Below are 27,167 nucleotides of genomic sequence, written 5' to 3'. Positions count from 1 at the left end.
AGCACGTGTAGACACAAAGTCAGAAAAGCTAAAGCACAGAATGAACTCAGGCTTGCTAGAGAGGTTAAAAGCAACAAAAAAGGCTTTTATGGGTATGTTCATAGCAAAAGGAAGAACAAAGAAACCGTGGGGTCACTCAGAGGAGAAGATGGTGAAATGCAAACAGGGGACACAGAAAGGGCTGAACTCCTCAATGCCTTCTTTGCCTCAGTCTTCTCCGATAAAGAAAACAATGCCCGACCTGAAGAATTTGGAGCAAATGATTCAGCAGAGGAAACACAGCCCAGAATAACTAAGGAGATAGTACAAGAATACTTGGCTAGTTTAGATGTATTCAAGTCTCCAGGGCCAGATGAACTGCATCCAAGTGTATTAAAAGAACGGGCAGATGTGATCTCAGAACCACTGGCAGTCATCTTTGAGAATTCCTGGAGAACAGGCGAAGTCCTGGCAGACTGGAGGAGGGCAAATGTTGTCCCTATTTTCAAAAAGGGGAAAAGAGAGGACCCAAATAATTACCGCCCAGTCAGTCTGACATCAATACCAGGGAAGATTCTGGAGCAGATCATTAAGCAAACAGTCTGTGAGCACCTAGAAAGGAATACTGTGATCACCAATAGTCAGCATGGATTTCTGAAAAATAAGTCATGTCAGACTAACCTGATCTCGTTTTTTGACAGAATTACAAGCCTGGTAGATGAAGGGAACGCAGTGGATGTAGCCTACCTTGATTTCAGCAAGGCATTTGACAAGGTGCCCCATGATATTCTTGTAAAGAAGCTGGTAAAATGCGGTCTTGACTATGCTACCACTCAGTGGATTTGTAACTGGCTGACTGACCGAACCCAAAGAGTGCTCATCAATGGTTCCTCTTCATGCTGGAGAAGAGTGACTAGTGGGGTGCCACAGGGTTCTGTCTTGGGCCCGGTCTTATTCAACATCTTTATCAACGACTTGGATGGTGGACTCAAGGGCATCCTGATCAAATTTGCAGATGACACCAAACTGGGAGGGGTGGCTAACACCCCAGAGGACAGGATCACACTTCAAAACGACCTTGACAGATTAGAGAACTGGGCCAAAACAAACAAGATGAATTTTAACAGGGAGAAATGTAAGGTATTGCACTTGGGCAAAAAAAATGAGAGGCACAAATACAAGATGGGTGACACCTGGCTTGAGAGCAGTACATGTGAAAAGGATCTAGGAGTCTTGGTTGACCACAAACTTGACATGAGCCTACAGTGTGACGCGGCAGCTAAAAAAGCCAATGCAATTCTGGGCTGCATCAATAGGAGTATAGCATCTAGATCAAGGGAAGTAATAGTGCCACTGTCTTCTGCTCTGGTCAGACCTCACCTGGAGTACTGTGTCCAGTTCTGGGCACCACAGTTCAAGAAGGACACTGACAAACTGGAACGTGTCCAGAGGAGGGCATCCAAAATGGTCAAAGGCCTGGAAACGATGCCTTATGAGGAACGGCTAAGGGAGCTGGGCATGTTTAGCCTGGAGAAGAGGAGGTTAAGGGGTGATATGATAGCCATGTTCAAATATATAAAAGGATGTCACATAGAGGAGGGAGAAAGGTTGTTTTCTGCTGCTCCAGAGAAGCGGACACGGAGCAATGGTTCCAAACTACAAGAAAGAAGATTCCACCTAAACATTAGGAAGAACTTCCTGACAGTAAGAGCTGTTCGACAGTGGAATTTGCTGCCAAGGAGTGTGGTGGAGTCTCCTTCTTTGGAGGTCTTTAAGCAGAGGCTTGACAACCATATGTCAGGAGTGCTCTGATGGTGTTTCCTGCTTGGCAGGGGGTTGGACTCGATGGCCCTTGTGGTCTCTTCCAACTCTATGATTCTATGATTGCAGGTGTGCAGCCCCATTCTCTATGCCTTCCCATCCCTTCCAGGTAAGCAACAGTGTCGCCAATATCAGGAGGGTGACTCTCTCTTGCCACAAAGGCCACTATTGTGTGGCTTGGTCAGCGGATCTGCTTCCCATGCCCCCCCCCCATTTAGTGACCCCTGTGTTATATTAAATAGGATCTTAACACAACCCTTATGATTAGTCTTTCCTTTCTCTGGCCCATTCTGTGAGGAGCCTGCCCTGTGTGTTCCTGAATGAGTCACTGTTCTGCATTTGCTGTCCGTTTGGTAGGAGCACTCTGAATACTTTTGGGCACACTGGCAATGTTCACTGGCCAGCTGGCCAGTCAACTCCTAAATTCTTCTTACATCAGCACCAAAGATTTCATGAATGTATTGGCACATACCTAAATCTGCACCAGAGACCCTCGTCGCGGGTGCTTACACCTGCTGAACCTCAACATTCTTTAAAGAAGACAGAATTACAATTAGAATGGCTATCTGTCCCCTAACAGTGCAACTCTGAGCTTCAAAGGCTTACAGAAAGCAAGAGGATTGCGAAATAGGTGCCTTCTCCACAGTGGGCAGGAATCAAAGCTTGATGGATGCTTGCCTTCACAACATTGAAAGTCTTAGGTTCATAGCTGTCAGCTTTTCTCTTTTCTTGCGAGGAATCCTATTCCCCTTAAAAAGGGGAAAACGTTGACAGCTATGCTTAGGTTGTCTCCCACCTAAGCCCTGCTCAGAGTATTTGGTTAGGCCATGTGCAGGTGCAATCTAATAAAATGACATTATTAAATATTCTGAGACAGGGCAACCGCTCTCCATACGGGTTTTCTCTGGCTGAGCTCTACCCGAAATAAACGCGTTGAAATTAATTTCGGTAGGCCTGCTCTGTGGATGCTTTGTGCCAGGACACTTGCCGCCGGTTGGATCCCCGCTCTTCCTCACCCCAGAATCTCTCCTCCCCGAGACCACCCTTTAAAGTGCTTAATGCAACAATGAGCGAGGATGGAGGTGGGTTTGAGGTAAGTAGCTCTGAGGCTTAATCCTTTGTCTGCTGCTGCTGCTGCTGCAGGTTCCCCCTTTACTTGTCACTCTGGACGCACAATGCAGGCAACTCCGCCACTTCTACATAAGCATGTTGGAGAATATACATAGAGCGAGAGAGGCGCGGAGGGTGGAGAGACGAGAGCTTGCGCACCCGAGCTTTCCCCGATTGGCTGGGCGATGCACAAAGACTCGGAGAGTCGCCATGGTCACGTGGCCCTGATGGCTTCTCATTGGATCCCGCGCACGCCTGTTCTCTCTCTCTCTCTCTCTCTCTCTCTCTCTCTCTCTCTCTCTCTCTCTCTCTCTCTCCACTTTGTGCGGTTGCTGATTTGAAAGGAGGAGGAGGGAGAAGGAGCGGATCCGGCCGCGGGAGAAAAAGCAAAGGGGTGGGGGACAAAAAATATATATACAGAAAAGGGAGGGAGGGGAGAAGGAGCTCGGCGTGAGGCTGCTTGACAACGCGGGAAGGAGGAGGAGGAGGAGGAGGTGCGGGGGGGGGGGACAATGCCATGGTGCCTCCTCCCGCCCAGCTGCTCTCTGCAAGCCGGTTCTGTGCCACCGCCAGTCCGGGCGTAGGAGCGCAAAGAGACACCCGGCAGCCGCAGGCGCCGCCTCCTGGGAAGCGAGAGTCTCTGCAGGGGGGCTGTTGGTTGTCAATGGCTGGCTGACCCCCAATCCCCCGATCCCCGTTGTCACCGCCGCCGCGCGGGCGAGCGGCTCCTGGCGCGGCTGAATGGGCGCGCGGGTGGATGGCTAGCCGGCCAGGCGGATGGAGGGATGCGGGAGACCCTGCGCGGCAACATCACCATGAGGACCTCGCCGCGCCGCCACCGCGACCTCGGCCGGCTCTCCCGGCTGCTGCTGCTCCTGCCGCTCTGCTTCACGTGCGCGCTGGCCCTTGACTCGGGGCCGCGGAGCGCCACCGCCGGGCCAGCAGCAGCCGCAGGAGGAGGCGGCGGCGGCGGGTCCGGCTCCGACGGAGGGTCCACAGCAGCGGCATCGCCTGCGGGAGAGGTGCGCTCCGGTGCGGGAGCCGAAACGCCGTCTCTGCTCTCACCTTCGCCGGCTCCTACTCCTCTTCCCCGATCCCCTCTTCTGCTTCCCCCGCCGCCTCCTCTTTCTCCCTCGCCCACCACCCCGCAGCAAAACGGGGGCGAGGAGGAGGAGGAGGAGGAAGAAGGGAACGATCTTGGTTCCTGGGCGGCGGCGGCAGAAGCAGGCAACGCAACTGGGATCCAGCCCACCTTGGCGCCCCCCGATGACCCCCCAACCAAGCCTGCCGCTACTGTGGGAGCGCAAGGGGGCAGCTCCGAGGGGCCCGGCTCCGAGGCGCCCAACCCCGGCAACGCCGCCTCGGCTGTAGACGCGGCGTCCTCGCTGGTTCCGCCGGCTCCTCCTCCAGGCTCGGCGTCCGCGGCTCCCCAAGAACCGACCCTCAGCGTCTGGTCCAGCAGCGTCCCCACCGCCGAGCCCTCGTCGCCTTCCGAGGAGGAAGAGAAAGAAGATCTGGTGGCCCATAGTGGGATAGGTGAGTGGACGTAGATCGTTTGTGGGTGACACATGCGCATGCTAAAAACAAAAAACAAAAGCGTTTTGTATGCGGAGAACTTACACTCACAGGAGACACGTCGGGATGAATGGACACGACTAACGTAGGCCAATTCATGTCCATGGGTCTGTTTTCCTTGAACACAGTCAGTGCCATTCATAAGTCAGTTTTATCTTGAAGTCCAAGGGTCCAATGTAGATGTGGTTCCCAGGTAACCTTACCCACTCAGCATCGGCAAATGCACCCAATGGCACCTAGTCTGCTATTGCAGATTTGGAAACGGTGCAGTAAAATAGGAAGCGAAAATCATTAAGGAGCTCCAGCAGCCCCCTGTGTAGGAAGGTTGCAAGGTTTGGGGTTTGTTTTTAACTAAGGGTGAGAGGTGGGGGGGGTAGGAGATTATTGCTGGTGTGGCGAAAGTGGCTGGAGAGAAGACGTTCTCATAATGCTAGAACCCAACAGGAAGCTGAATGTTGGGAGATTCAGTACAGACAGAAACAATGACTTATTCTCAACAGTTAAACCACTGAATTGGCTCCCACAAGAAGTAGCGATGGCCCACGGGCAGCTTCAAAAGAGGGGACAGGGCATGGAGGGATAAAACTATCCTAGGAGCCTCATAAGATGCCTTATATTGAGTCAAGCCATTGGACAATCTAGCTCTGTAATGTCAGTACTGAACGGCAGCAGCTGTCCAGGATTTCAGGCAGGGGACATTCCTAGTTTTAAGAGGAGGTGCCAGGGATTAAACCTGAGCAGGTAAAGCAGATGTTGGCTTGCTGAGCTGCAGCTGTTCGCTCAGTGGCTACTCACTGTGGGGGCTGTGTCTTACCTCCACTGTCCGAGGCAGGCAGGGTGCCTCTGATTACCAGGCAAGAGCAGCAGAGGTCTCCTGCTCTCCTGTCCTCTTGGGGAAGCAGGATGCTGGGTTAGGAAGGCCTTCGGCCTGATCCAGCAGGGTTCTGCCTATGTTGTGTTCCCTGTGACTGCTCTGTGGATGCTCGTTTAGAGGTCGTGCTGTTACTTCTCCTGAGCCTCAAGGCTAGGGCAGGATAGAGGCACCAAAAGGAGGGGAGATGGCTTTCCAAAGGCCCCAAGACCTTCACTGAAAGACATTCCTATGTGTGGACTAAAATTTCAGGAAGAGGGAGGGTCACGCACCCGACTAATGAGTCAAGATTTAACATTTGTGATGCCATCACGGTTGGCACCATATTATTAATGCCTCCAATATTAATACGAGTAGCATTTGTATTAATGCTACTATTATTACTTATTTGTCATTATTACTGTACTTCAACAATGTGGGTTCAATGTATCTTTCTACTAATAGGCTTGGGATAGACCACTGTCCTCTGTTATTAATATTTATTAATTGTTGTAGAGACTAGGGAATAAATTGTTGTCTCCTCCTATTAATATGTACTACAATGTGTTTCTTACTATTGTTTCTACCATTGGTTGTCAGTACTTTTTGGGGAGGGGGTATAATCTCTCTTTCTCCTCCTCCTGCTCCTCCTTGTCCTAAGCTAGGGATAAATGTTGGTCCCCTATTATGGGAGGCAGTTGCTTTCTGGTTTTTTTGGACTAGTTCCTCAGATAATAGATCATTTTGTGGAATGATTTTTTAAGGATGCTCAAAATGGCAAAGACAAGCAGAAGTTGTAGCAGCTGAAAGCAAAGAAGGAGAGTAAAATGAGAAGTGGTTAAAAGAGGCATGGAGAGAAATGTCTTCTTTGTGGGTAATATATTGATGGTGTTTGCTTGATGTTGGCCTTTGTCCTTGTCTATATTTTGAGGATTTGCACCATTTGCAGCATATTCTGGCTACTTCTAATGCCTGGTGGTCTCCAGATGTTTTGGAGAGCTGTTCCCATCTGCCCCAGCCACCATTGGAGCTCCCTCCCAAAACATCTGTAGGATACCAGGTTAGTATAAAGGTTGCACTAAAGCAGTTTTCCCTGTTCTGTTGCATTCCATGGCCTGGGGTAGGTACAACTCATAAACACAAGTGCAAATATTGTGGGGTGTTTTTAAATGAATTGTTAACTTGAGACATAAGGATGGCCTGAACTTTAAATAAACTAAAACATTTAGCAAACCCACAAGACCTCCAGCATCCTAGTCAATCTTAATCAGCTAGATCAACCTCTTAAAAACTGTTTTAGTGACTTAAAAGTTGGCCCTGATTAATCAAAACAGTGTTCATGTAATAGGTGGTATTCAACATTTTAAAGCTGAGTGGTAGTGCATCTGCTTTGCATTTGAAAGGTTCCCAGTTCAGTCTCTGGCACCTCCAGATACAACTGAGGGAGAACCTCACCTGAAACCCTGGACAGCTGCTGCCTGTCTGTGTAGACGGTACTGAGCTAGGTGGACCATGGATCTAGCTCTGTATAAGACAGTTCCCAATGGGTGATAGTCAACTAAGCTTTACTCAGAGTACACCCACTGACATTAATGAACATGGCTAAGTTAGGTCCATTAATCACAAAGGAGTTTGCTCTGGGTAGTATTCAGCTGCGTTTTACTTTGCAGAAATAGGATGCTTCTTTCTGCCTGCTGCCCAAATTTTGTGTGTGTGTCATACAGCAGGGAACACCTCTTCTGAGACATGTAACCGGGGACAAGTGCATTAGTCATAATGATGGCGACATTTTACCCCCCCACTGTCGGAGACAGTGTGCCTCTTATACCAGTTTCTGGGAGTCACAGGTAGGGAGAGTTGCTGTTGCACTCATGTCTTGTTTGCATGAGTTGGCCTCTGTGTGAACAGAGTAATGGACTAGGTGGACCCTTGGACTGATTCAGCAGGGCTCTGCTTATGTTCTTATAAAAATACATTGCCTTCCCTGCAGTAATGGAGCAATCCTAACTTTCCTTGTTGGGGAAGGGCTGAAGCTCAGGGGTAGGACTTCTGCTTGCCACTCAGAAGGTCCCAGGTGCAGCCTTTGTCATTTGCAGGTAGGACTGGGAATGCTTCTTGCCTAAAACCCTAGAAAGCTGCTGCCAGAGATTGTAGGCAATCCTGAGCGACATGGACCAATGCACCTTTTGCGAGGCCAAAATTCAGCACCTTCTGCTTCTCACCTGTTCTGCTCAATTCACTCAGTGCCCAGTGTGGGGGAACCGGTTGTGCTGCCCTAAATCTGCCTCTGGCACAATCCTGAATGTGCCTACTCAGAAGCAAGCGGTGCTGAGTTCATAGGGACTTGATGCTTCCAGGTCAATGGGTGAAGGGTTGCAACCAAAACCTTGTTTTGCCAGGAGTCAGCTCTAGTTCAAATTGCCCAATTCTGTAGCAACATACTGTACTAGAAATGCTTCCTCAGGTGGATTCCAGGACCAGAGAAATGTGTTTGTGTTTTAGGCTACAAGGATTTGCACAATGGGTTGTATGAAACTGAAGCAGCTGGAGAACTGTATAATTTCTCTGTGTGTGTGTGTTTAAAAAAATGTTCTGCCATTCTCTGATTTTGTTATGATAATGATATTGATAACAGTATCATATCTTTTCATTAGTAATGCTTGACATAATAAAAGACCCTCTGACATGTGCATGGCTGGATGCGGCTTAACTGTACACAAGAAAGGGTCACGTCCATTGCTCCACCCACGTTCTGCCTCTGGCCCTGCTCACTGCTGCCATGTGGCCTCTGGAAGTTTGCCCAAGAGGGAATGTGGCCCTCAGGCTGAAAATATCTCCCCACCCCCAAATGAAATGCTTCCAATACCTATTATGAACTAATAGGTTGAGAGAAGACCCTGCATCTCCCCTTCCCACTGAAAAGAAAGCCTTGGACCTTGACTGTCCTACCTGCCCGTGGACTGTCTTGCCAGAGTGGTGCACGCTCTGGTTATCTCCTGCTTGGACTACTGCAATGCGCTCTACGTGGGGCTACCTTTGAAGGTGACCTGGAAACTACAACTAATCCAGAATGTGGCAGCTAGACTGGTGAATGGGAGCGGCCGCTGAGACTATATAACACCTGTCCTGAAAGACCTACATTGGCTCCCAGTACGTTTCTGAGCACAACTCAATGTGTTGGTGCTGATCTTTAAAGCCCTAAATGGCCTCGGCCCAGTATACTTGAAGGAGTGTCTCCACCCCCATCGTTCTGCCCGGACACTGAGGTCCAGCGCCGAGGGCCTTCTGGCAGTTCCCTCACTGGAAGAAATGAGGTTACAGGGAACCAGGCAGAGGGCCTTCTTGGTGGTGGCGCCCACCCTGTGGAACATCTGAAGGCAGCCTTGTTTAGGGAAGTTTTTAATGTTTGATGTTTTATTCTGTTTTTTATCTGTTGGGAGCCGCCCAGAGTGGCTGGGGAAACCCAGCTGGGTGGGTGGGGTATAAATATTAATAAATTATTATTATTATTATTATTATTATTATTATTACTACTACTACCTAAGATCATCCTCTGAGGCCCTTCTTTGTGTGCCTCTTTCACAAGAAATCCAGAGGGCGGCAACATGAGAACAGGCCTCTTCTGCAGTGGCTCCCTGTCTATGGAATGTTCTCCCCAGGGAAGTTCATCTGGAACCTTCATTATACACCTTTAGGCGCCAGGCAAAAACGTTCCTTTTTAACCAGGCCTTTGGTTGATTTGATTTACATCCTATGCCCTTTTAAAATGCGGTGGTTTTTTTGGGGGGGGGGAGGTTATTGGGTTGTTGTTTTTATTTTGATTATGTATTTTGTGGTTTTATATTTTGATTTCATTCTGTGAACCGCTGGGTATAGGGCAGTATATTATTATTATTATTATTATTATTAATAATAATAATAATAATCTTTGTGAGCTTGCTATCACTAGATGTGGGGGCAGCCCCTAGCTTAGGTGTCTTTACAAGGGGATTAGGCAACTTTACATAGGATGTGTCTATCAAGCGCTGATGGTTCTTAAACGGCAAAGCCAAGCCTCCAGATTTGGACGCAGTCTATCTCCAAGTGCCAGCTGTTGGAGGTGAAGAGCAAGCGAGAGCTGTGCCCTTCTTCTTCTGCTTGTGGGCTTTCTCAGAGACAGCTGGCTGTTGATTGATGGTAATAGGATGATGGAATAGATGGACCAGACTTTGCTGACTTGGTGCCCACCAGATATTTTAGGTGACAATTCCCATTGGCTGATAGGAGTTGCAGTCCAAAACATCTGGAGGGCATCAGGTTGGTGAAGGCTCAGATAGACCCTTAGTCTGATCCTGGAGACTCTTCCTGTGCCTTGCATCCCATACCCATTTGCCTTGCTTGTGTTCTATAGCCTTCTAAATGTATGCGTAAAGGGGAATTAGTAACTGGCTGTGGCTAAGCCATTTGCCCTTGAATTCAAGGAACCCAGCAGGTGCTTTGATACTGACTCATGTCCACAAGCTACTGATTCCCCCTCTTCCCCATACAGGCTCAGCTTATGTTCATGGAGACTGCTGGGCAAATAATTGCAAATCTTGTATTGAGACGTTATTGGTTTAAGTGTGGCGGAGAAAGGAAGAGGTATATTTATTAAATTTGAATCCTGTTCTTATGTGGGCCTTGGAAGTGGTCTGCCTTTCCAGGGCAGGTGCATACCTGCTTAGTTTCAGTGATGCTACAACAGCACCAGGTGTGCCTGGATTACTACTGCACCCAAGTTTACGTTGCCAAGGAACCTTTGCAGATGGATTCTGAGCCACTGAGTCAGTTCCAAAAATAGCCTCCACATGTCCTTAGTACCGGCAAGGCTGCAGCAGTGTCAACTGCTCCCAAGTGAAAATTAAAAACCCCATGTGAAGCAATGAGGACACCCTGTTCAATAGTTGAGGCCCTTTTCTGGATGCTGTCTCTGAGTAGAGGCAGAAGTTGGTGACACAAGGTGGGGCCTTTTCAGTGGTGGCTCCCTGTTTGTATAATACTCTCCACAGAGAAGCATGCCTGTCATCTTTGTCTATTGGTGGACACCACACAAAGAATATTTTTGTTTGCCCAGGCTTTGGCTCTTAATTTGGAAGGTAGTTAGTTATATTTGCAGCCTCTTGACTTGCTTTTCTTTTCAGTGGCGTGAGCAGGATTTTCCATTTACATATTTATGGGTGATCATTTTTAGGTTTTTCTTCAAAATTAGATTTTGACTGTTTCATATGTTACCTATCTTGTCATATTTTTTAAGTTGCTTTGAGACTCTTCAGTGAAAAAGTGATGACTAAATACAATAGAATATACACAAACAAACAAACAAACAAACACACAAACAACAATATTTATTGCACCTTTCCTCCGGGACAACAGACGTGGGCTGCCCCATTCCTTTTTATCCTAGCCTTTGAGGTAGGTTAGCCAGAAAACATAAAAAGAGCCTTCTGGATCAGGCTGAAGGGCCTCGGGTTACAGGCGCTTCAGGTTACAGACGCTTCAGGTTACAGACTCCACTAACCCAGAAATAGTACCTCAGGTTAAGAATTTTACCTCAGGATGAGAACAGAAATCGCACAGTGGTAGCGCGGCGGCAGCAGGAGGCCCCATTAGCTAAAGTGGTGCTTCAGGTTAAGAACAGTTTCAGGTTAAGAATGGACCTCCAGAATGAATCAAGTTCTTAACCTGAGGTACCACTGTATAGTTCAGCATCCCATTCTCACCATGACTGACCATATTCCTCTGGGAAGCCTGCAAGCTGGGCATGAGCAAAAGCAACACTCTTCCCACTGCAGTTTCCGGCAACTAGTATTCAGAGGCATCCTGCCTCCAACCTTGCAGGCAGAGAGAGGCTGACTGGCCTGTGGTTATCCAGTGAGTGCCTGACTGATACAATACCAGCTTTTTCCAACCTGCAGCCCTCCAGGTGTTTCTGGCCTACAACTCTCATGTCCCTGACCGTTGGCTATCCTGGCTGATAGGAACTGGAGTCCCACAAGTGCCCCCATAAATCCTGCCTCTACTCAGTCAGCCCCAACCTGCCTGCCCTCTTCCTTACACCCAGGCCCGGAGGTGGCACTGCTTATCTTCTCCTCCTCTTCAGTCTCAGTGTTGGCTTCCTAGAAATCAGCAGGGAGGAGCATGGCTGCAAACTTCCCACCTGCCATTGGCTCTGACTCTGCCTACCACTGGTGATCACTGTTTAATAGAGATAAAAACATGCGACAGGGTGGAGGGTTTGGGCAGCCAAAGAGGAACATTGGATCTTGGAAGCTGCTTTCCTCAATACGTGATGCAAGATGGAAATGAAATGCATTTCAAGCATTTTGTGCAATAACGAATTCAATGTAGCAGCATTGCGGCTTCTCAAACTTTTAAAGCCATCCAAGATAAAGAAGACAGTCTAATTCGACTACGGGGTGCAGCGCTCATCTCAATTTTCAGGCCAAGGGAGCCGGCGTTTGTCCACAGACAGCTTTCCGGGTCGTGTGACTAAACCACTTCTGGTGCAGTGGGACACCGTAATGGAAACCAGAGCGCATAGAAACTTGTTTACCTTCCCGCTGCAGCGGTACCTATTTATCTACTTGCACCGGTGTGCTTTTGAATTGCTACATTGGCAGAAACTGGGACAGAGCAACGGGAGCTCACCCCATCATGCAAATTCGAACTGCCAACCTTTTGATCAGCAAGCCCAAGAGGCTCAGTGGTTTAGACCCCAGCGCCACCCACTCCCCTATATATATATTCCACACACATACTGTGTAATATTTGAAGGGATATATTCTCCACCTGCCCTGAGCCTCTTTTGGAAGACCTGGACCACTTACATAAGGCAGTATGGGTAGAGAAACATCTTACTTTTCATCAGAAGCCTAGGAAATGACAGGTTATATACTATAGGATCATAAGCAGATTGCAGTTCTCCACAAAAAGGGGAGAACAATGTGGATTGCAGCTTATTTTGAAGCCTCAAGGGACCAAATGATTAAGCGTGGGCCTTCAGGAATTTATCTCAATTTTAGATTTGTCCAGAATTGGGGGTGGGGGTGGGGAGCTGTCTCCTGCATCATACTGGTATGTGGATGCCAGTGGCCAAGGGCTGGGAAGGACTCTCTGGGATAGCTAATAAGAACATCAGAAGAGCCCTGCAGGATCAGGCCAAAGGCCCATCTAGTCCAGCAGCCCGTTCTCACAGTGGCCAGCCGGATTCCCAAGCAGGACTTAGGAACAAGAACCCTCTTCCCTTTAGCTTAGAACATGTCTGGACTTTCTTTTGGAGCAATAAAGGGCTCACCAGAATAAATAGGGTCTCTGGTAGCAAATTTAGGACCTGAGGCCCTGCCAGAGGTGAAGAGTATGTTGCTAGAAGGACCAATGGTCATGGCTCGGCGTAAGGCAGCTCCTCATACAACTTCACTCAGCTTTCCCCAACCTGATGCCCTCCAAATGGTTTTTATTCCCATTATCCCTGACTTTTGGACATGCCATGGCTGATGGAAGTTGGAATCTGATAAGATACGGAGAGGCATCATATTGTGGAAGGTTGCCCTAGGTCAAAAGGCATTCCTTTGCCATGCAAAGCAGTAACGTTTAAGGCTTGTTCACATGTTACATTGTACACGGGTACAATTTGTACAAGTGTTTGCATGGCCTGTACATAATAGTTGAGCTGTGCAACCATTTCCCACGCTCACTGAACATTACAGGAGAAGTATTTCAGTATGCAGCTTAACGATTCATGTATACAGATAGTACAGTATACTTGTTGAATGTAATATGGGAACAGCCACACACACACACACACACACACTTTGTCATATATAACACACATCAGTGCATTCACACTTGATATTATGGTTCAATAAGCCACTTGACCGACCTTGCAGTTCCCAGAAAACATACATAGAGAATGAAAAAAAACCCCACAAAATGCGCATATATGTACACCTTGCAGTGAGCTGCACTTATGTCAGTATTTTTCACCACCTGATTTCCATTGCAAAAGCATTTTGAAACATATTTAAGGAAATAACTTTGTAATGTGTCAGGAAGCTCCCTGCTACACTTTAAAATTGTCTCTGCTGCCACCAGTGAGGATGTCTCAGCAGCAGAAGCATTTTCTTTCATTGATCTTGGTTGTTCCTGAGATTTATAACCTGCCTTTCATCAAAACGGCAACTGAAACCCACAAAGGGTTTCAGATAGCATTAAGAGCATGAGAAAACACATCACCTGTTACTTAAATGATAGCAAGAAAAAGAGGCTAGGTGAAGGCATCAGGGAGGAGCGTTCCATAAGCTGGCAAAGAGCAGGAATCTACCAAAACGTTCACCAATAGCTAGGTAAAAAGTGTATCTTTTGCTCTGCCCAGGACACAGAATCAAGAAGTCTCCTCCATCCTTAGGAACATAGGAAGTTGCCTTATACCATCCACCCGTCCATCCATCTAGCAGTCACTCTTTGGGATTTCATACTGGCAACATTCCCAGCTGCATCTGGAGATGCTGGGGACTGAGCTGTAGAGTTTGAAGGGGACCCCCAGGGCCACCGAGTACAACCCCTTGCAATCTAGGAATCTCAACAAAATCATCCATGACAGATGGCCGGCCAGCCTCTCAGGTGCTCTACCATGGAGCCCGTGTGCCTGGAGAAATGCAAAGACTTTCTGAGTTTCTAGGGTGACTTCGGAAGCACAGGGACACTCTCTGATAGCCTTTTCCAACTTGCTTCCAACTTGGACTCCCAGTTGCCCCAGGCACAGGCCCAGACCAGGGGGTGGGGGATATGGGCCACTTGGCCCGGGCCTCCAATTCCAGAGGGGGCCTCGGTCAGCATATTCACAATCGCAGGAGATGCACTGGGGCGAACGCAAGAATTCAAGAATTTGCAGAAAAGAAAGCTAGGAAAGCATTTTAAAATGTAAATACAGTGGTGCCCCGCAATACGAATGCCTCGCAAGACGGAAAACCCGCTAGACGAAAGGGTTTTCCGTTTTGGAGGCGCTTCGCAAAACAAATTTCCCTATGGGCTTGCTTCGTAAGACGAAAATGTCTTGCGAGTTCCTGCGGGTTCCCCCCCCCTTTTTCTAAGCCGCTAAGCCGCTTATCAGCTGATCCGATAAGCCGATAAGCTGCTAAAAGCCGCTAAAAGCCGCTAAGCCGCTAATAGCGCTAATCCGCTAAACCGTCAATGGGCTTGCTTCGCAAGACGAAAAAACCGCTAGACGAAGAGACTCGCGGAACGGATTAATTTTGTCTTGCGAGGCACCACTGTACCGTATTTTTCGCCCTATAGGACACACTTTTTCCCCTCCAAAAATGAAGGGGAAATGTGTGTGCATCCTATGGGGCGAATGCAGGCTCCTTGGCTTCAGCGATAGCAACGCGAAGCCTCCGAAGCCTGCGCTTCGGAGGCTTCGCGTTGCTTTCGCTGAAGCCAGGAGAGTCTGCTCTTTGAGGCTGGTGGTGGGCCGGTGCGCCCTATAGGGCGAAAAATATGGTACTTAAAATAATCCTTTTCCCTATGTATTTTTAACAAGCACTATTGTATATCGATATTTTCTATTTTGTCTTTATATGCAGATACGGTTCAAGCCTTGAAATAAAATTATTTGTCAGCATAACTTTTGTGAAAATTATTTACCTGAAGCGTATGTAACTCGAGGTACCACTGTATTGTTTTTAGTATTCAGTTGGAAGCTGCCCAGAGTGGCTGGTAAACCCAGCCAGATGGGCGGAGTATAAATAATAAATTATTATTATTATATTATTACTGTATTTTTCGCTCTATAAGATGTACTTTTCTCCTCCTAAAAAGTCAGGGGAAATGTGTGTGTGTCTTATGGAGCAAATGAAGGTGGGAGGCTCTGCTCAGCGCTCCATTTAAAGAGCCGCGTGGATCACACGGCTCTGTCCCTTTCCCCACCTCCCAGAAAAGCCCCCAAGAGCTGCGCTCCCTTTAAAGAGCGTGCGGCTCTTGTGGGAGGAAAGCCAATAGGCTTGCTTTCACTGAAGCCAGGAGGGCAAGCGGGATCAGTGCGCACCGAACGAATTAAGTACTTAACCCGAAGTACCACTGTACAGCATCAGACATTAAAAACTTCCCTAAACAAGGCTGCCTTCATTTATCTTTTAAAAGTAAAATAGTTGTTTATTGCCTTGACATCTGCAGGGAGGGTGTTCCACAGAGTGGGTGCCACTACCGAGAAGGCCCTCTGCCTGGTTCCCTGTAACTTGGCTTCTCGCAGCGAGGGAACCGCCAGAAGGCCCTCAGCGCTGGACCTCAGTGTCTGGGCTGGACAATGGGGATAGAGACGCTCCTTTAGGTATACAGGACCAAGGCCGTTTAGGGCTTTAAAGGTCAGCACCAACACTTTGAAGCGCGCGGCTCTTGCGGGAGGAAAGCCAATAGACTTGCTTTCGCTGAAGCCAGGAGGGTAAGAGGGATCGGTGCGCACCGATCCCGCTTGCTCTCCTGGCTTCAGGGGTAGCCCCTCAAAGCCTCCTGAGCGAAGAGGGAGGAGCCCTCCCTCTTAGCTCAGGATGCTTTGCGTTCCTTTCTTATTTCTTGTTTTCCTCCTCTAAAAACTAGGTGCGTCCAATCGTCCGGTGCGTCTAATAGAGCGAAAAATACGGTGTTATTTTTACAAATGGCTCAAGCATGCTAGTGTGTAAATCATGGGGAACCTCAGGGCCCCTCTCTCTGACCCTCAGTCAGGTCACAGCCCACTGATGCTCTCTTTACCACCCCGCTTTCCTCCTTCCTCTTGTGTTTTGGCCTGGCTGGGATGTGTCCTTGAATTCAGTTACCCTTTGTCGGGGGGCAGGGGGGATGTGGGATTGTGGAAAAAACAGTGCACAAAAGTATAATGTGAGGGCCTTGCCTATGGCCCTGACGACCACTGGAAGGATCGGGGCCCTTGGCTGAGGAAAGGTTTCCCATCCTTTATGCAAACCCAAACAAGGCTGACATGATCCTGATAGTCTCCTTTGAAGCTGCATGCAGTTTATATGCAAGATATTGCCTCTTTGAAACCTTAGAAATGTTTCCCTTTCCATGACGCCACTGACTGTCTCATTGGCCTTGGCCAAGGTACTTTTCTTCCTGTTCACATCACCTCATCCTCACAACTCCCACCTGGTTAAGAGGATTCTCTGTCAAAGCTTGTGAAGGTCTTTGAAGTTTAGAAATGCAAATTATAATGATTAATGCTGGTTGATCTCTCTTAGCTTTGCTGCCTCCCCAAGGCACCAGTGATGACTTAAGGGTGTGAGAGAACACTTCTTAAATGGTCCAGGTGGTCAGCTTCTGAAATTTTAGCCCAGCCCAAGAGGAGTGGAGGCGACTGCACCACTGCTGAGATTAGGGGTGATTTTGCGGTTCTCTGAATTTCTCTCCAGATTTTTGAATTTCAAATTATTTTATTTTGTTTCAAATTATTTTATTTTATTATGTGATATGTCTAAAGTTCTTCATTCTTCCATTAAATACACAGAGACACACAGGGCTCTTTGCCCTCTCTGCCAACCCCACCTACCCCTCTTGCCACCTTCCCACCTCACCCCAAACCCACACAGCTCCTTCTGGCCTGGGCAACCTCCCCCCCCCCCAAGCTCCTGACATCCCTCCAGACATCCTCCTGCCATTCCTTCCACACACAGCCGCCCTTGGCAGCATCTTTCATCCCCCCCCCCGCAGTCACCCCACTTCTTTCTACCCTTCCACAATTACAGCTCCTTCCATTTGCTGCAGGCAAATTTAATAGTGGGGGGGGGGGCAGGTGCTTTGCCTAGCGAACTGCTGACCTAGTGGGCAAAGCGTCTTCCTGCCCATCCATTAAACTTCACTGCCAGCACATTTAATGGAGGAGAACATCCTCCCCCCCCCATCTGTCATGGATGCTTTCTGGGTTAGACTGGATGACCCCTAGGGTCCCTTCACACACACACACACACACACACTTCATACAAGGTGCTGTGCATGCAGCTTAATCTGCAAGGATTGTTGGGGTCCAGCCACATTGTTAGGAAGGGTGGGTTGTTGCACATCAGACAACAAATTAAAGGCCAGTGAATTGACAGCTTGTTTGTTTGTTTGTTAACCACCACAGTGAGTCAGGTTGCTAGTTCTCACCAGCCTCAGGCACTAGGCTTGGTGTCTAAGAGATCACCAGGTGGTGGGGTAGAGGACTTGCCTCGCAAGCCGACCAGCCTCTGCCAGAAGCCCCAGAGAGCTGCTGCTGTCGGTGTAGACTGCCTTGAGTTGGATAGACCAATGGCCTGGCTCAGCCTAAGGCACCTTCCTCTGGGTCACACAGAGAACCAGGCCATGCTGGCAGGTGAATCTTACTTCCACCATGAGACCGTGTCCTTCACCGCAAGGGCAGCAGGATAGCTTAGTGCAGGGGCTCCCAAACTAAGGCCTGCGGGCCGGATAAAGCCCGAGGGACTCGTTTATCCGGCCCGCGGCGACCCCCACCGCCCGCTCTTACCGCGCTGCGCTGCATGACTGCCCAGTTCCGGGTCGGAGGAGCACCGGAAATAGCTTGTGCTCATGCGCAAGCGTTGTGCACATGCACAAGAGTTATTTCGGGTGCGCATCTGGGTCGGAGGAGGCCTGTGCACATGCGCACAAGTTATTTCCGGTGCTCCTTCGACCTGGAAGTGTGCCAGAAATAGCGTGTGCGTGCATGTATGGGCACACGCTCCACTGCCCTTAGGCCTGCCGTGCGATCGGTGCTGGAGACACCGGCCTGAGGCGTGGTAAGTTTGCTAACCCCTGCCTTAGCGGGTGATGAGCAGCTAGCAGGGCAGATACAGCTCTGTCCTCTGACATCTTGCCGTTGCTCTAACACTCCCTTGTCGCTGCCCCCTGCCCCCCGAAGCCGCTCCCTGAGGCTTCATTCTTCCTCATGGTAAGGCCTGCTTTGTCCCAAACCTGACCGTCAAGGAATTTGACCCATGACACGTTTAGTCCTTCTCTCACTTGCCTTCTGGGCAGACCTGGAGGGTTTTTTCTACATGGAGTGATCCGCCTTCATTGAATGCCAACCATCCCGTTTCCTCTTGTGAAAGCTGCCTGGTGTGGAATGCAACCAGTTTGGTTTTGATATAAAAGGTGTGGGCTCTGGTTGTCCCTGCACAGGGGGTGGTCAGAATCACAGGACTCTCGCCAAGAGTCCCAAGTACCAGTGTTCAAAATTACCCTGGCACCAGGCATGTTTTGCGCCTGGTGCAGGTACGATTACGACCACGTGGAGGTCTCTGAATGCCAGGCTGGCGACTGGGGAAAGCAGAATGTCACTAGGACTCAGCTATATAGCTGCAAATAAAACATTCTAAGTGTGTTGTAAAGTGCAGTGTACAAATGTGACAGTAGATGGCGATGGTGAGCTATGGGAAATTCAATATATTTTTTTCCCCAGAACTTTTTTAAAAAGGATTTTCACAGCGTTTTTTATATGTATCCTAGAGAAGGATCTGAAATATATTCCTTGAAGCTTGAATTATTTTTCTGGATTGTTTTATTGAATGTTTTAATGTAAACCGCCTCGAGATTTGGTCTGTAAAATATAAAGTGGTATAGCAATGGAAATATGAATTAGAATCCCACAGGGGGTGGGGACATCACCTAGACTTTCCATGGTGATGACTGCAGCCTAGGTTTAAGGAGCCATTTGATGACTGGGTTATATACCTGAGTTTCTAACTCTGCCACACTCATCATATATGGCTGCTTCTTAGTTGGAGAGGGAAATGGTGAGCACCCTTATTGAATAGCAGAGGTGGGGAATGTTTTTCTGGGAGACCTTCCAGGGGCTGCATGCAAGTGGTGGGCTGGCCAGAAGTGAAAGAGCAACAAGTTTACATTTTGCTTTTGCATAGTTAGCTAGTTTCTACACACACACACACACACACACACACACACACACACACACACACACACCATCTTTCACCCAGGCAAGGAAGAGGCAGGATCAGAGCTCAAGGCAGACACAAACACTCAGGGAGGGTATTACATGAAGGTGGGAGAGTCCTGAGGGCCAGATAGACTTGGTGCCCATCCCCCCACTATTTGCCCCTGGGCTTGAGACTTCCCACTCCTGATTTATACCCTGTTGTTTAGAGAAAATGGAGCTGGCTCCCCCCCCCCAAAATCATTTGTTTTTATTTGTTTAAAGTGTTTATATACAGTGCTTCAAGGCAGCTTGCAGCAAATCACAATCTAGAACACACACACACACACACACACACAAAATCCAGTATTTTGCAAGTGAAGTATTTATTTATTAGATAATTAATCTCTCTCACCTTCATTATTGCTGTTTCCAGGGCTGCTGGCATCATATCTATTAATTTAATTAGGGCATGTATAAGGAGAACCAGTTTTATCCTCACAGCAACAGATAAAAATGTGAGAAACTGAGAGAGCTGCTGCCAGTCAGAGTGTGCAGTATTGAACAAGATGGACTAATGTTTACAAACATGCATACATACACTGAGGTGAAATGTTTGTTAAAATGTATATATTTGTGAAAATAACATATAAAAATGCATCGTTTTATGATAAATTTCTCCCCACTCCCTCGCACTAAGTCCAAAGCATATTTGGATGGTGGGAATCTCCCAAGTGTGCCCCAAATAGCCAAGACTTCATACTGCTGACCACATTATCCAGAATGACAACCCTCCTGCAAAACACCTGTAGAGGTGATGCTCAGATTTTAATACCAGCTTGGGGGGAAAATTACATCTTTCCTAGAAAACACATAATTTATCTTAAAAACCATTGTGAACTGCTGAAATCATTAGTAGGGTTGGAATAACACTTGCAGTTTAATGCTGAATTTTGGATATAACGGAGATGTAAAAGATTTGGATGCAGGAGGAAACTGTTAACGAAAGGAAAGTTCAGGAGATTCTTTGGAATTTTGTTTTTATGTTGGTTGTTGGATACTTGATTGTAAAACTTTGAACTGAAAAACTAAATATTTTTTTTTAAAGACCTCCAGCAGCTGTTAAAATGCAAAAAATGCAAAAATAAAAATTACCTCTTTCCTGGGAAAGGGAAATTATTTTCATGGTTTGAAATAGCTATGCCTGATGCTTCAGAAACTTCAGATAGCAGTTTCTTTTCCTTATGATAAAGCAGAAAAGTCCTCTTGGGCCCAACCTATCTCGAGAGAGAGAGAAAATGTAGCAGAAGCAACATCAAGATAGGTAAAAACAATTTACATAAGTGGAGCACAGCCTCATCTGTGGGGATAGTATATCTAGGGTATGGGTAGGCAAACTAAGGCCCGGTGGCTGGATCCGGCCCAATTGCCTTCTCAGTCCGGCCCACGGATGGTCCGGGAATCGGCATGTTAATATAGTCCGGCCCACTACAAGGTCTAAGGGACGGTGGACTGGCCCCCTGTTGAAAAAGTTTGCTGACCCCTGAATTGTACAGCATAAAATAATGCCCAGTTAAGACTCCTAAAGCACATTTGTGCCTTTGGTAGCCAAAGGAACTGCAATACTTGGCATTTACCAGGGACAGATCCTGTTTTCAAGGAGGGATAATGACAGAAATACAATACAATACAAAGAAATACAAGCACATCCTCCTTTGTGGGAATAAAAAAAAAATGGGCATAAAGCAAGGTCCCAGTAGAACTGCCAATGTGTATTTATTCTCTTGGTGGTGAGAGGAACTTCAGCTTGTGGTATTTACCAGGGGCAGGTAAATCTTTTGCAGGTTAATTACTGCTTGGGATATTATTGTTATTGTTATTATTATTGAGGGGGATTAAAGTATTTAGTTAAACTGCACAAGGAACCGTTCCACTGCCATCCCATTACTGCTTTCCAAACAGTTGATGAATGTCATTTGAATTTCAGCAGCTAGTTCCCTAAGAAGTACAAGAGCCACGGTGAGATTACAAACATTCTGCTGTGCCACCTGGGCTTCCTTTTCTCTCAGACTCTTGGAAGTTCTGGTCTGTGGGAACTCAGATGTGTGCACGTCCTGATTAACCCAGATTATGAGACATGGAGTCTAGCAGAGAATCAGCTCTGTGCCTGGAGCCACCATTTTGCGCCTGGTTCTAGTTGGTGGATTTCAGGGTTCCAGTGAAAAACAAATAAGAGCCTTCTGCCCGCACCTGGACATACAGGTGTCCAACATCTGCCAGATTACCTACTTTATAACCATCCTGACCAGACATAGGGTCAAGGCAGGTCAGTGGTTGCAGCACCATGGATAGCTCCAAGCAGGCAACTTGCTTCAACAAAGGGTCATGATGGTGAACTGAGACTTTGTTCATCTCTTCCACAGTCTCCCAAGGGCCTGAATGTTCTGGTTCCTAAAGGGCCAGCCCCATTGCCTGGAATATGGTTGCTTTTTTGCCCTTTTGAGAGCTCTGCCTGGCATGCTTACTGTGCTGTTGGGTGAGACAATTCCTCGGATGAGCCAAGCTCAAGTGTAGGCATCTGTGATGGTCCTGATTGAGGATTCTGGCCACCAGTCTCAGGTCCTGTGGGTTTTGAACCACCGGCATCAGGGGGGTGGAGCTGGATTCAGGGGGTGCTTGTTAAAGTGCCCTCTGGAGAACCCTTGTTACAGGGGTGAGGAACCTTGCTCAGTCTAGGGGCCACATTTCCTTCTGGGCTACCTCCTGTGGGTTACATGCCAGGGGTAAAAGTAGGTGGAGCAATGAATGTAAACTGTACCTTGTACAGTAGCCTGGTTTCTACACACAGCCCTCTCTATCTTCTATCCAAGCAAGCAAGCATGCAAGCAGGAGGCACTATCAGTTCAAGACATATTCCAGCCAGGCAAAATGTGTGCTCTGGAGAGAATTCTAAGGGTCAGACGGAGAGGCCCTGAGGTTCCCTATCCCTGCCTTGTTATATGAGCTGGCCAGCTCATCTATTTATGATCCACCAGATCAGCCAAACCAGGCCTTGCCAGGGTGCTGAGGTCCTGCCACCTGCCCAAAGTGGCCATGCACAGAAGCCCCATTCCCCTTCCCAGTTTTGGAACTGAAGTCCCACCCCTCTTGTCTTACATTTCCATTTTCCTGACTGTGACTGGGGTCGAATGAGATTTGCCCAGAGGGCAGACATACGCACGCACACACAGAGGACACAATTTCTGCCCCCCACCCATTAAAAACAGCCTCCAAATTAGGGGTGCGAAAACAGTTTCAGCTGTGGGGTGGTCTGTCTGCCACTGGTGGGCAGGGCCAGAGATGAAAGTGAGTGGAACGTTGGCAGAAGTGTGCAAGGCAACAGAGGGCACATTTGTAAAGTAGCCATACTTCTCGCATACACATCCTTCCAGGCACACAAGAGGCATTATCACAGTCAAGTCACATATCCCAGCCAGGTAAACCTACTCAAGGAGGGTGCTGCATAGAGCAGTGAGGGCACGGCCTGGGAAGAGTCCTGAGGGCTAGGTAGAGAGGAATGGAGGGCTGCATTTGAACCTAGGGGCTGAAGTTCCCCATTCCTGCTGTCAGCTTCTGAATTTCAGGGGGACTTTATAGCCAGCCTCCAGTCCCGTGCAAGGAATTGGGATTGTGTGCCCATGTGTGCCTGTGTGTGTGTGTGGGGGGGGGGATTGGAGAGAAAAGAAATGAATCGCCCACGTCACGTTTAACAGCATAGAAATCTCTATGGCATTCAGCAGAAAAGGAATGTAGCCCTGAAACAATAAACCAGATTTGGAAAGATCGAAACAGCCCTGGGTGCATTCATGCGCTGTCAGTGTGTTTGCATGGGACATTGTTTGCAGACAGCAACATGCAATGTTAGCAGAAAGTCTGATCAGCCAGCCTTTCCCCGCCCCCAAATCAGGCAGAATGTGACTGTTTTGCTTTTGGGTGCTGTCCAATCCAATATTACCCCAGTCCCTTAAGATCATTCCGCATGCTACCAAATTCCCATTTGCAAGGTAGGTTTAACCAACAGATATGACAGGCCTCCTTGCTTATCCATCTTATTGTTACATGCAAGATGATTCTCTGCCTTAGGATTCAGGAATGGCTTTTAGCTCAGTGACAGAGTGCATGCTTTGCATGCAGAAGGTTCTAGGTCCATTCCTTGGCATCTCCAGGTAATTATAGAAAAGCACTCTGCCTGAAACCCTTTGGTTCAAGGGTGGTTTAACAGTCAGTTCTTCCTCCCAGGGAATTCTGGGGATTGTAGTTCTGTGAGCACTTTTAGCACCTTTACCCAACCCTGGTTCCCAGGAGGGGTTTTGTGGGGGTGGGGTGGGGGAAGCCATGATATGATACTGCTTTAAATTTATGGTGCAGATGGTGCCAACATTAGGTTCCTCCTTCCTGACCATTGGCCAGGCTGCCTATTGCTGATGGGAGTTGGAATCCATCAACATCTGGAGGGCTGCAGGTTCCCTTGCCCCTGTCTTAATATGCGCAGTAGAAGTTTGTCAATATAACAACAGTTAATAAAAAGCAGATTGAAAGAAGTATGTCTTAAGCAGGTTGAGCAAACAACCAGGGATAGGACTTGTGGCAATAACAAGGAACTGCCAAAGGTCAGTGGGTTGCTAACAGTAAACTGGGATAGGAATTGCAAAAACTGTCTTTTCTGAATTGCTTCAGTTTTAAACCAGCAATGTTCTTTTGCCTCTGCTAACCCAAAAAGTTAGGAGTGGGTTGGGTTTAATTAGGTTGAGTTCCAGAGCTAAGGATGTGTCAATGGCCTTAGACTCAGTCCTCTTCCCATATGGAATTTGTGGTCATTGGCCTGTTTTACAGGGCTGTTCAGAAGGGTTACTGAGGTAATATCTGTTTAAAGCAGCTTTTGCACATGTTGGGAAAGCAGGGAAGATATTTCAGAATCTGATGCTTTTGCTGGTTAAAAAAATTCCTCATTGTTTTTTAACTTCCGGTATGTCAACACTGACTTAAACGGTTCTCATCTGCTTGGAAACTTACTAATCTATCTACTTCTTCTATTCTCTCTAAACTAGGGTGAGAACTTGATGGAGGTTCTAGGTGACATGCTTTTTGAGGATTCACCTTGTTTTGTTTGCATGGGAATTAGACAGCACTGGCTATTTTATGGGAATTCATCCTGATTTGTTTTTGGAGAGATTAGATGACGTTCTGTCAAAGCAAGTGTCATCATGAACTTCCAGTGCACCCCCCATCACTTTCCTTGTGGCAAAAAGTACAGGCCAGTGTGGCATAGTAATTGGAGTGCTGGACGGGCACCTGGGAGAATAGTGTTCAAATCCCTGCCCCCATGCTCAGCCATGAAACTCACTGAGTGGCCTTGGGCCAGTCACTGTTTCTCGGCTTAGCCTACCTCACAAGGTTGTTGTGAGGATAAAGCAGGGTGTATGGCAAAATGTCCATGCCGCCTTGAGCTCCTTAGAGGAAAGGTGAGATATTATAAATGCAATAAAATGAATAAAAACAAAGACCTCCCAACCCACTGTAATAGTGCACGCCAAATTTGCCAATACGTGCCTGAACCCCACGTGAAAAGAGAAACGACGTGAAAGTGTTCTTAGTCTTCTTAGTCCAGGGAATGGCCAGGAATATTGAAAATCTGCCATTCAACCAACAGTTGCAGACTTGGGTAAATCAAAAAAGCAGTTAGCAATGATGCCTGCTCCTAGGATTGTGAGTGACAGCCTCTGCTAAAGGTTCTGAGACTAGTGAGCGTGTGCAGTGGCTTAGGGGCAGAATTTCCAGCCCCAGCTTCTCATAGCTTTCTCCCTTTCTCCCCCAAAATATTGCAATCCTGGCTATTCTGCAAACCACCCTCCTTCTCACCTGCTCTGCTCTGTGCTGCTGGACAGAGCTGCACTAAGCAGTGTTGGCCATTGTCTGAGTCAGCCTTGCTGCTAATATTGGATGTTCCATATGCAGAGAGGGGGTAGATTTCCCCTGTTGTCCTGTTATGCCCTCTGAAGCTCTGTGTGGCTGTGAGAAACAGGTGGTCCCTGACCCCCTTCCTCGCCTCTGGCTCAATGTGGTGCAATGGTTAAATTGCTGGACTAAGACCCGAGAGATACCAGGGTTTACATCTCCAATTAGCCACGAAGGTTTCTGGGTGACTTTAGACCAGTCACAGCCTCTCAGCTTAGCCTACCTCACAAGATTGTTGTGAGGATAAAATGGAGTGGGGGCGGTGGGGGGAGGGAAGCCATATTGAGCTCCTTGGAGGGATAGTGGAATATAAATCTAATAATAAATAAATGTATACTATTGGATTGCTATCACCACTGGCCACAGATTCTGCTGCCTTGAGTCAGTATATTTTCCAGCCTCTATTTTCTATGCCCTAGAAAAATTTTCCTTCCACTTCTGTTGGCACCTAGACATCCCTTTCAGCCATTTCAAACAAAACACCTTTAGCGCTGCAGTCAGTGTCCTTAAGGCATTTTCCACCTGCTGGCCTCACAAGAAGACTATCCATTCTGTCAGGAAAGGTGGTATAAATGTAATAATCAAAAATAAATTCCAGGATGTCACCCTCACCAGAGGGCAATGGGATACAGTGGTACCTCGGGTTACATACACTTCAGGTCACATGTGCTTCAGGTTACAGACTCCACTAACCCAGAAATAGTACCTTGGGTTAAGAACTTTGCTTCAGGATGAGAACAGAAATTGGGCTCTGGCGGCGCAGCAGCAGCAGGAGGCCCCATTACCTAAAGTGGTACCTCAGGTTAAGAACAGTTTCAGGTTAAGAATGGACCTCCAGAACGAATTAAGTACTTAACCCAAGGTACCACTGTACTAGCCAAGGCAAGGGTGGTGACCAGAATTATGCGACAGATTTTATCATATATGCTAATAGTTAAGTTTCCCACATGTGGATCCTTATGTGGACAAAATGGCACCTGCCGCACACATAACACAGGGGAGATATCAGGTGTACAAACAACTTTTTTTAAAGCACTAAGCATAGGGGACCCCCTTTTCAAACAGCCAATGAGGGTTGGGCATGCTTGATAGAATGCTGACTGGTGGGTTTTTTTGGCAGGTTGTGATGGAGGAGGAAAAATAAAGCTACAAGTGGAATAGAGTATCCTGGAAAAGAGTATGGCTGGCTGGCTGGTACCCTGACCAGGCGTACTCTGCACAGTTTGTTGCAGCTCCCACATGTATGTTCAGGTGTCCTTTTTTCCCTGCAGAAGGCTCCTCCATTACAGCCATAGGAAGATTTTGGGTGCCCTGGTGGTATTTGAAATATGCCCTTGAAAACATTCCCTCCTCCTCCTCCTCCTCTTCTTCCTGCATTATCAGTCAGCTATGGGTCAATCAGTCAGTCTTCCTTCACCAACTCCTTTCCCCTGTTTAACGCTGTTGCATCCAGTCCATGCATATTTTTATTGACATCTGTGCTTTGACTACTGACTGCCTGATATTAATTAATAACATCACTGAGACTCTGTGTTTTCGTACTGTATTATTTATGGAAACGGCACCATGTAACGCTGCACAGCTGATTAATGCCACATGCATTTTTAATATACTCTTCTTTTTTTAAGTTGTGTGATCTCTGCTAAGTGTGTGTGCTGTGTGTTTTGTCATCATTGATGTTCCTGGTTTGTTCCACAACTTAAACCTTTAGTTCAACAGCTCCCTTTTATCAGTTCTCCCTCCCTTCTCTGAGCAAACTTTAATCCATTTTTCAGTATTCAGGCCTCTCTCATTGTTTTTGTCACTTTCGACAGTCACCCTCTGCTTCTCCAGACGACCTGTTTGTTAAAGATTCTTCCTGATATATTTATTCATTTATTTTTGCATAATTTTTGTGGGAATGTTAGTTGATGCCAGATATTTATG

General features: G+C 47.5%; 1 protein-coding gene across 1 annotated transcript in view; it reads left to right on the top strand.

The window, feature by feature from the left end:
* The first annotated feature begins 3,255 nt into the window (after positions 1-3,255).
* The window catches only part of MEGF9 (multiple EGF like domains 9), a 96,401-nt gene continuing 72,489 nt past the window's right edge, over positions 3,256-27,167 (top strand). The window contains exon 1 of the mRNA XM_081847600.1: positions 3,256-4,446. Coding sequence (XP_081703726.1) covers positions 3,696-4,446 — 751 coding nt within the window. The 5' untranslated portion in view covers positions 3,256-3,695. The remainder of the gene's footprint in view (positions 4,447-27,167) is intronic.

This window comes from Podarcis erhardii, assembly GCF_964252035.2.
Source record: "Podarcis erhardii genome assembly, chromosome: Z".
NCBI lineage: Eukaryota > Metazoa > Chordata > Lepidosauria > Squamata > Lacertidae > Podarcis > Podarcis erhardii.
Note: the sequence above shows the minus strand (reverse complement) of the source record. Positions and strands in the feature narration are given on the sequence as shown.